We start from the raw sequence: 10,698 nt of genomic DNA on the forward strand, positions 1-10,698 counted from the left end.
GAAGAGGGCAGCGTGCCCCGGCTCAGAAAACGGTCCTCCTCTGCCCCGGACGCCGGCGGACCTGTGGGGTATGACCGAATCTCCCGGCGCAGCCGGGAAGCCCCGGCCCTCAGTCGGGCCGCGACCAGCGTGACGCCGCGGCGGGGGGATCCGGCGGGCGCGCGGCCGTCTTCAAAGCCCCGGCGCCGCCGCCGCCCCCGCGCGCGCGCGCGAGTAGTACGGTCCGAGGGGGCGGCTTCTGGGGCGCGGCTCCGGCGGCAGCTGATGCGCGCCCCGCCGGCCGGGAGGCGGGAGTCCGCGAGCCGGGAGCGGGAGCGGGAGCAGCAGAGGTCTAGCAGCCGGGCGCCGCGGGCCGGGGGCCTGAGGAGGCCACAGGACGGGCGTCTTCCCGGCGAGTGGAGCCCGGCGCGGGGCCCGCTGCGGCCGCACCGTGAGGGGAGGAGGCCGAGGAGGACGCGGCGCCGGCCGCCGGCGGGAGGAAGCGCTCCACCAGGGCCCCCGACGGCGCTCGTTTAACCACATCCGCGCCTCCGCTGGAAACGCTTGCTGGCGCCTGTCACCGGTTCCCTCCATTTTGAAAGGGAAAAAGGCTCTCCCCACCCATTCCCCTGCCCCTAGGAGCTGGAGCCGGAGGAGCCGCGCTCATGGCGTTCAGCCCGTGGCAGATCCTGTCCCCCGTGCAGTGGGCGAAATGGACGTGGTCTGCGGTACGCGGCGGGGCCGCCGGCGAGGACGAGGCTGGCGGGCCCGAGGGCGACCCCGAGGAGGAGGACTCGCAAGCCGAGACCAAATCCTTGAGTTTCAGGCAAGTACACGGCGTCCCCGCTGAGATGCAGACGCGCTTGCCTCCATCCATCTGCGACTCCCTCTGTGTGCGTGTGTGTGGTCGCCACCCGCGAAACCGTCCTCACGGCCGTGCCGCGTCCCTGCCCGGAGCCGGGTCCCCGTGTGCGTCCGAAAGTTCAGGATCTTCTGTCCTCCCGTGGGGTTTCTGGCCCCCGTTTCGCTAGGAGAGTTCCGAACCCAACCCAGAATCTGCAGTCTCTCCGCATCCCCGCTGGCCTCGGTCACTTTCTCTAAGCTTCGACCCCCAGCCCCCGCCCCTCCACACTGGAGCAACGTCACTGATCTAACCCAGTGCAACTTAGGGCCCCCCCGTGGGGAAGAAGTCGCTCCCCGGCCCTTCCCGGGGCCCTACCGTGTACCCAAAACGCAGCCGCGGTGAAGAAGGTCGCGTGATGACAGGCCCCTGGCAGCTGCTGGGAAATGGTGGTCTCTGCCGGGCTGTCATCCGCGTGATTGCGGAAGGCAGGTGACACCATTCTTAGCCTCGGGCCCAGGGAGTTCCAGCAGGTAGAGGCCTACCGAGCAAAGAGGAATGCCTAGCATCGGCCTAACTCGGGGGTGGGACCAGTATTAATTGTTAAAGCCTCTGGGAAAGGGCTCTTGTGACAAAAGGAGTCTGTTGGAAAAGCGCATTTTTCAGGTGTCTGAGGGAAGGATGACCTCGAAAATAAATGGTGCTGGAGAAAAGCTCCAGGGAATGGAGGAGCTTTCAGAGAGACAGGATGCCAGCCTGAGAAACCCAAGGAGGGCACTGCTCAGAGACCGCAGTTGCCTCCCGCAGGTCAGACCCTGCTGAGGACCGGTTGGTTGTGAAGTTAGACAAACGTGCTGGACTTTTAGCCTCTGTGAATATGTAGATTTCAAAGGGTGTCGGAAATACCGTTGAAAGTGGTAATTCCTCATTTTTCCTCCTTGGCAGCTCGGATTCTGAAGGTAATTTTGAGACCCCTGAAGCTGAAACCCCGATCCGATCACCTTTCAAGGAGTCCTGTGATCCATCACTCGGATTGGCAGGACCTGGGGCCAAAAGCCAAGGTAAAGAAAAACTTGCATTTTTCCTGCCTGTTTTGTTTTAAAAGTTTTGAAAAATATCAATGAAGGAAGGAAAAAAGTGTAAATTTAGGACCATTTAAGAGGGTTTGACCAAGGAAGAGCTGTTTGAAATCTCTTGGCTTATGTATTTTTAGGGGTGTGGTGATCGAGGCTTTCTCCTCTGAGTAGAGTTTGTGCATTTGCAGTATAAGATTATCATTATCAAACATTCCTACTAGGCCTTTCTCCTCAGCCCCTAAAAAAATATGTATAGTAATGAAGTAGGAAGATCATGTTTATATTTGACTTCACAAATTCCTCAGGCTAAGTTGCTTTCTACTGGGGTGTGGCTGGAGACAAAAATTACAGGTAAGACTTGACTTAATTTTTGATAGGGAGGTTCTTAAGAGGCTTTTTCAGAATCACTCACCTCGCCCACTTCCATGCAGGGATGTGGTGAGAGCCCTTCAGTCTACTTAGGAAAACCTGGCACATGGATTCCCTTCCAGCCCCTCAGAGCCCAGCCCTTCATCTGCAGGAGCTTCCGCTGTCTCACTTAATTAGTAGAAACCTTTTTTGTCACACAGCCAGTTCAGAATAAAATTTCACCTATCCCAACAGAATTCATATGCTTATTTACTAAATAGAGTGCACTGTGATTCAGCAGTGAAGTCCTGCTCTCTCGAGCTAACATTGTGGAGGGAGAACCTGTGAAGGGTTAAGCAAAATATCTATGTCAGCTTGTGTGAAGCACTGTGGAGAAAAATAAAGCAGGGGAAGAGAATAGGGAATATGGAGTGGGGATAGGGAAGGCTGAAGGGGAGTTAGTGGGGGCATTCATGATTAGGTGACTTGAACAGAGACCTGAAGGCAGATTGAGGGAGCAGGCCTTGGAGGTTCCTGAGGTGGGAACCCTTCCAGCAGAAGGAGTGGCATCTGCAAAGGTCTGACAGCACCAGCCTGCTGCAGGTGAGGCCGTAAGGTGGAGGGTTCATGGTACAGTTTGAGGACCAGCCAGGAGGTCAGTGTGGACTGACTACTCAGAGAGCAGGAGGAGCTGAAGTCAGCGTGGTCAGAGGAGGTCCAGATGCTGCTGCAGTGAGGATTTGATTTTCTTTCTCAGTAAGGTGGAAAGCCACTGGAGGGCATATGCATTTCCAAGGGCTGCCATAACAGAGTAACTTAGCGGCTTACAATAACAGAAATTATTCTCTCACAGTCCTGGATAATTGAAATCAGAACCAGAAGTCTCAAGTCAAGGTGTTGGCAGGGCCTTGCTCTTCTGAAGGCTCCAGGAAGTCTGTCCTTGCCTCTTCTAGCCTCTGCTGGGTGTCTGCAATCCTTTGTGTTCTTTGGCTTGTGGCAGCAGAACTCCAGTCTCTGCCTCAACACATGGCCATCTTCTCCCTACGTATCTGTCTTACCGTGCCCTTCCTGTGAGGACACCAGTCGTTGAAGTTAGGGCCCACTCTAATCCAGTTTGACCTCACCTTAACTTGGTAACATCTTCAGAGGTACTATTTCTAGATAAGGTCACATTCATAGGTACTAGGAGTTGGGACTTTAACATATCATTTTGAGAGACATAATTCAGCCCACAACAGAGAGCTTTGAACAGAGGGATTGTGATTCAGCTTCTTTTGTAAAAGGCTCCCTGGGCTGCTGTGTGGAGAAGGGACTCTAGGATGGAAGTCCTTTTTATGTGGTTTCTCTGTTCCAGTATCTGGCACTGTCACCCTGAAGTGGCAGCGCCAGCTTTCAGTTATCTAGCTACCTAAACTTTGCGCTGATTGTGACTTTCTCCTCTCCCTAATAAGTATTTTTATTGCTTAGCAACTTCTTCATAGGTTGCCTAGGGAAGTCAAGTTACTCTGGTAATAGACTGCATGATGGAGCTGGAATTGTTGGTAAAATGACATCAGCAAAAGGCTGATTTGGTTTTGCTTTAAATTGATAGCTCCATGCTGTGCTTACCCAGCTGAGAATTCAGCAATACCCTCAACTTGCCCTAGGCTGCATTTTGCCATTGTTCTAGGCAGGGACAACATGGGAATAGGCAAGCTTATATACTGGAGAATTTGTGTGCGACGCATAGCTGTGTAGCACTCTCAGTGATGAAGATAACACTTATTCCTCATAGCTTCCCTTTTCTTCCGTAAAGATTGGCAGATCAGAAGGGAGATTTTGAAGCTTGAAAGAACTATTTGGTGGCCTTTCCATCAAATTTAAATAAAGCTCATAAGACACATGTTAAGGAGCTGTTTGAAAGCCTTTTTGAATTGCCATCAGCTTGGGCGGCCCTTCCTCATCGTTTTGTCAGCTGCTAGACTGATTCATCCCGCCAGATTCTTTGCCAATTGAATAGAGGCCTGGATGACCTAGGCCCCCAAAACCACAGAGACCCAATTGTTTGGTCCTTCCTGTACCAGTGACTCTCACATTTTTTTCATTCTCTCTAAAAGGAAAACTTTTAAATGTTTATGGATCATGAAAGCTCTATGGGGTAGTTCATGAATGCAGACTGTAATTGTAGGGGTGGAGGAGTGTCCAGTCCAGGAAACAACCCTGCATATTATGAAGGCTTTCAGTTTAGGGTCTTTAAACAATAGGATGATTGCTCATCAACCTGGTCGTACCCTGACTTCCAGGGTCCTTGGGTGCAACATCCGGAGCTAGTCCAGAGTACCGCTGATGGCCTTGTCACACATACACAGCAAATGTGCAAAGACAGCCAGAGCACAGGTCTGCCTGGAGAGGATTTCAGTGGGCAGAAAGCCCTTCAGAGTCATTTCATATTGAAGTTTAATTTCTGGGACTGGATAAGTTCCCTTTCTCCCAAAATTATTGATTGTTTTGTTCCTGGTAAAGATAGTCTTTCATACTTTTGTGGTTCCAAGACATGGTTGGACCGCAGTTATAAATTATATAAGACTAAATCATTCTGGAAGAATGATTTACGAGGAGTTAGTCAGGAGTTGGAGTTGAAATATGTAAAGATTCTGGCTTCCTGGTACATAATGGCCCTCAAACGTGTGGGCTATATTTACCATACCCATGGCTCCTGTGCTGACTTCTGTATAGTTCTTTGAACTCAGGGAAACATCTAAGACTATTTTGAAATGACTTTTCTTATACTGGAACTGCTTTAGGAACTTGCAGTATCTAAACTCTATAATGACTCTTCCTAAGAGTTGTATGCCAGGAGTTAAGTGGTGGATAAGGTTGTAGATTTTTTTTGAAGCCACATATAGAAGCAGGTTTTAGGCTTACTGGTAAAATAAAACTCTAGCTAAAGATATTTCCTGGAAATAACCAGACTGGTAGCTGTAAAGCTTGGGCTGGTCTGTATTTGCTATCTGTCTGTTTTCTCCCACTAAAGTTGTTTAACGCTGCTGCTGTTGTGGTGGTCTTTCTCTTTGCTGGGAAATATATTGGTGAAGAAACATCCTCTAGGAATGGACTTTTGAGGAGGTACAATCTCAAGTTCATCCTCTGTTTTGTTTTGCTTTGAGACAGGATCTATGTCTAGACTGGAGTGCAGTAGTATGATCATAGCTCACTGCAGCCTGCAACTCCTGGGCTCAAATGATCCTCCTGCCTCAGCCTCCTGAGTAGCTGGGACTATAGGCACACACTACCATGCCTGGCTAATTTTTTGTTTTGTTTTGTTTTTGTTTTGTTTTGTTTTTTGAGATAGAGTCTCACTCTGTTGCCCTGGCTGGAATGCAGTGGTGCGATCTCGGCTCACTGCAAGCTCCGCCTCCTGGGTTCACGCCATTCTTCTGCCTCAGCCTCCCAAGTAGCTAGGACCACAGGCGCCCACCACTACGCCCAGCTAATTTTTTGTATTTTTAGTAGAGACGGGGTTTCACTGTGTTAGCCAGGATGGTCTCGATCTCCTGACCTCGTGATCCGCCTGCTTTGGCCTCCCAAAGTGCTGGGATTACAGGCGTGAGCCACCACGCCTGGCCAGTTTTTTTATTTTTTGTAGAGATAGGGTCTTGCTATGTTGCCTAGGCTGATCTCGAACTCCTGGCCTAAAGGGATTCTCCTGCCTCACCCTCCCAAAGTCCTGGGATTACAGGCGTGAACTACCATGCCTGGCTTTTGTGTTTGCATGTGTGTTTATGGAGGACTTAGGGGTTGTGGCTTTATGTAGCTGTTTCAGTCACAAAAACTGCAGTGGGTGCCCTCTGCCCCTTGAGTTTCTCCTTCACCAACATAGCCCCCCTTCCCCAAACACACACACCTTTATCTACAGATTGTTACCTCTCTCTGAGAAAGAGAATCTTAATTAGTGTAGAAGCTCTCACATCACCCTTGGAACAACTCGTTAAACCTCTCCAGTTTGATGTGTTAATTAAATGCCTAGGTATTTCAAAGACAAACTGTAGTTCTCTGGACTTTTCCCCAGAATAGAAGAAAAGAGATAAATGGGATCTGTGCACAGATATTTACTGCCTCAGGCCTGTGAGGGAATGCCAAGTTGTTTGTTGACACAATTTTGGTAGTCTCGATCAGAATCAGCAAACTGTGACTCATAGACCAAGCCCTGCCTGTCCTGTTTTTTTGCATGGCCCTGAACAGAAGAATGAGTTTTACATTTTTTGATGGTTTAATGGTGATGTGTGAAAATAATGTGAAATCCAAATTTCAGGGCCCATCAATGGTCACACGATTATGTGAATTTACTAAAAACCATTGCATCATATATTTTAAAGGGTGGACTGTATGGTTTGTGAATTATATCTCAATAAAGTAGTTCTTAAAAAAAAACAAAACAAAATTTCAGGGCCCATCAAGTTATATATATATGAAATATATATTTTGGTAGATATGGGATCTTGCTATGTTGCCCAGGCTGATCTTGAGCTCCAGGGCTCAAGTAAGTGATCCTCCCACCTCAGCCTCCCAAAATGCTGGGATTTCAGGTTTGAACCACCACTGTCATCCCCATAAATAGTTATTGGAATACAGCCATACTCATTCATTCATGTATTGTCTATGGCTGCTTTTGCTCTACAATAGCTGGGTTGAGTACTTGGAACAGAGACCAAATGTCTGGCAAAAGTCTAACATATTTACTATCTTGTACAGAAAAAAAATGTCAACCTACATCTATACTTATTACAATTTCAGTAAAAATACAGAGTTTAAGTAATTTGGGAAAATGGCTTTAAGAATGAAAAGGTGCAAGGTTATACCGGCTGAACAAATGAACTGTGGGCGTGAGGTGCCATTAGTCTAGGCCTGCATGTTCAGGGAAGGCCCAGGGGAGAGCCTGATGTGGCCTGGCTATTTGTCATCTTTGCAAAGGGGAAGTGATGTAATTGGTCTGCAATGAACTTGATTTTCAATTGACTCAAAGATCTAAGGAGGAATAAAAATTATTTAAAAAGGAAATTAGGGAAGAATGGGGAGAATATTGGAATCATTTCATAGAAGTACAAACACATAGGCTTTTAACTTTTGCCCATTAAATTTTTTTTAACATTTTATTTTCTTAAATTTTTTTTAAAAAAATAGTGATGGGGTTTCACTGTGTTGCCCAGGCTGGTCTCGAACTCCTGGGCTCAAGTGATCCTCCCACCTTGGCCTCCCAAAGTGTTGGGGTTACAGGCATGAGCCAGCCTCACCCAACCCATTAAATGTCTTTAATGTAACTTCGGGTGTATGAGAATTTGTAAGTTGACTGTGCAGATCTCTTAAAAGGTTGATATGGTGTATTTTTAGAATGTTTTAGACTGCACGTGTGTGTGTGTGTGTGTGTGCGTGCTATAGAAAACACAGCATGGAAACCTTGTTAAAATCAGAGGCTTTGATTTTTTATTCTAAAGCTTTGAGTTATATGTTTAATCAGATACTATGTGAAAAATTTTCATTAGGTACATATTGAAGTGTTCCATTCAAGTCTACAAGTATATCCTCCTAAGGATTTAGTTTAACGTCCTTTCCCTGCTCCAACAAGGGAATGCTTTATTAGAGTTTCCTAGAAATAATGGGACTAATTAGGACCTTTCATATTACCTAGTCCAGCAGTCCAACCCATGTGGCTCCTTCAACAGCATCACAGCCTAATGCTTTTAATTTAATTTTAAATTTTTAATGTTTTGCTGTGATTGCCTCTTCCACAGTTTGATTTTTTTGTACTGTATAATTCCATGTTAAGGTATTTAAAGCTTGAAAATCTTAGCATGATATAGCTACTTTGTTTTTTCATGTATTTTTAGCTCTGAAGTTGGAGATTCCAACCAGCTAATAAATGAGATCAGAATCATGTGTTTTTTTGTTGTTGTTGCTCTATCACAATGTAAATGTGCCCCTAGGAAGCACCTCTGCTTCTATATGGTGCCTTACCCAAGGGAGTGTCTTCCTGGGGAAAAAAGTGTAGTTTTTCCAGCAGAAACTTGTGAGAGTGCAGAACCACAGAGGAGCAACAGTGTCTGAATAAAAAATTCCAGGGCAGGGAAGCAAAGTCTACCTGCAGAAAGGAAAGATTTTAGTAACTATCAAATCACAATTTTTCTTTTAAGATGAGTGACAAAATCAAGACCTTGCACTCCCCCATTTTGGGCTTACCCAAGCATCGAATAAAGCAGTAGAACTTACTTTGGTACTTGCGGGTGGCAGAGACACTTTCTACCTGTGTATGTGTTTTGGGAGCTGGCAGTCCTTCTAAAATTATATTGCTGCCATGTAATGTCCCACCTACAAAATGGATGTGGCCTAAAGCCATTTAAACATTTAAATGAAAGAGCAGTTGCAGTGTCTTTTTCAGGTTACCAGTTATACTGCCCAGAGGAAATCTTGGAGGGTATAAACCATTTTGTCACACTCTCCTAAATCCAGAGTAGTGATGGGAGATCATGGTTTATCCACCCAAAACAACCCTCTCAGTGGAGATTTCATAACCAAGGTTGCTAAATTGCCTGGTGACTATTAAATCTGGGCTTAGAAAGGCTTTGCTACTTGTGAGTTCAAGATCTCACCCTCACCTTTGCATGTACATGACCTAATTTTATGAGTTCAAACAAACATGATTAGATCCCCAGGGTTTAGATTGATGATGGCCAGACTCACAAGGGAATAATAATAATGGCATGGAGTATTTTATTAATTCACAAATGAAAAATGTATCTTGACAGTTTGGCAGATGCAGATACTCTCCTAGCCAGTCGAGGACCCTCTTTCTTATATCATAGCTGGAAATATGACAATAAATGATTGATCTCCAGCTTTCCCATTACAATATTCCCACCTAGCAGATCACCAGCTATCTGTTTCAGCTGTATTTATTTATTAGATGTGTTGGGAACAAGTAATCTTTGTTTGCAGCATCTTGTTTGATTTTTATGACCATGATTCTGCGAGATAGGACACAAGTGATTTCCATTTCACAGATTGGGAAATTGAGGCCAGAGCCTTTACTGCTAGTAGTGGACCTGGGTTTTGAATTCAGCTTTTAAGATTGCAGATCCAGAGCTCTTTGGAACATATTATACAGCTTTTTTCTCCAGGAAATTTGTGAATCCCTCTCTGTTGTTCACTCTCTGAAGAGAAGACATATCAGAGGAAATAAAGGGTCTTAAAATGTTGCCAGAGCAGGGTGTGTGATGGGCGAAAGCATCGTCTTAAGTATCCTGTCATGTGATAGTAGTTTAAAAAATCAAAAAATACATCTTCCACATGTGTGAACTTGGCACATATTATTCTGAAGTATGAAATGTATTTTAGGAAGTTGAAACATCAGAAGTTTGGAAGCTTGCAACATGATTTAGATATAAATTAATAGTCAAGCAAAAATCATCACTGGATAAGCAGTGCAGTGGGATTGAAAACATTTTGCTTCCTCAATGCCTAGCTTCAGCTCATCAGTGAAAAATAAAGAAGGAGTAGACAAATTCAGTACTAGCCTTTGCATTCTGTCTCCACCTGAGTCATGCATGGTTGAGAAGAGGCAGGTGTGTGGAGGTGTGTGCAGCTGCCAGGGGCTCTGCGCCTGTTTTATGGTAGATAGAGGAGTTTTTAAGAGGCGTTTGTTGGTGATCTCTGGCTGCATAACAAATTACTCCAAAACTGAAAACAATGAACATCTCACATAGTCTTTGTAGTTGGGAAATTTGGGAGCTGGGTGGTGTGGCTCAGGTCACTTTTGAGAATGCTGTCAAGATGTCGGCTGGGACTGCAGTTGTTTAAAGACTTGACTGAGGCTCAAGAATCCTCTCCTAAGGCGGCTTACTCATTTGCCTGGGCTGTGAGTGCTGGCTGTTGGTGGGAGGCTGCAGTCCTCACCATGTGGACCACTGCTGGGTTGCTTGAGTATCCTCACAGCATGGCAGCTGGCTGCCCCAGAGTGAGTGATCCAAGAGGAAGCGAGATAGAAACTGCAGAGTCTTCTGTGACTTAGCCTCAAAAGTCACACTTATTTCCACAGTATCCTTTTGGTTACACAGGTCAGTCCAAGGGCATGTGTACCAGGAGGTGAGACATATAGGGGCCGTCTTGGAGGCTGGCTACCACAAGGCCCTTTTCCACTTTTTAAAAAACTTGCATGAAAGGATATACAAGGGTATACATTCTTAGATGGCAAAGCTTTTCCCATTGCTTTCTTCCTTTGGCGTCTCTTCACTATGCCCTTCCCAACCCCACTCCTTCTTGCTGCCCTCTTTCTTAAACAGGAGCAGAACTGGCTGAAGAAATTATATAGCCGCCTATTGGCTTGTGGTCCTGCCATGGATGTGTCTCATGCACCCAGCATGCTGGCTGAGATTGCTCTGTCTGGAGGCCCCTCTCTTGCTGAACATTCCTCCCTCTTCTTCT

The 10,698-nt window shown here is 46.3% G+C and overlaps 1 protein-coding gene across 23 annotated transcripts in view; it reads left to right on the forward strand.

Annotated features, from left to right (window-relative positions):
• TACC1 (transforming acidic coiled-coil containing protein 1) overlaps positions 1-10,698 on the forward strand; it is a 124,627-nt gene that overhangs the window by 58,793 nt on the left and 55,136 nt on the right. For 8 of the 23 annotated variants that reach the window (XR_010159494.1, XR_010159493.1, XM_063817038.1 and 5 more), the window contains exon 2: positions 1,766-1,881. The exons of 4 other annotated variants lie outside the window; for them this stretch is intronic. Coding sequence is in view for 12 of the 19 variants with exons in the window: in XM_024345124.3 (XP_024200892.1) it covers positions 1,766-1,881 (116 nt within the window). In the remaining 7 variants the exon portion in view is untranslated. Of the gene's footprint in view, positions 1-259; positions 1,628-1,765; positions 1,882-10,698 lie in introns of those variants that run through there. 11 more of the 23 variants (XM_016959364.3, XM_024345125.3, XM_016959363.3 and 8 more) reach the window with 6 other exon arrangements.

The sequence above is a fragment of the Pan troglodytes genome, chromosome 7 (genome assembly GCF_028858775.2).
Source record: "Pan troglodytes isolate AG18354 chromosome 7, NHGRI_mPanTro3-v2.0_pri, whole genome shotgun sequence".
NCBI lineage: Eukaryota > Metazoa > Chordata > Mammalia > Primates > Hominidae > Pan > Pan troglodytes.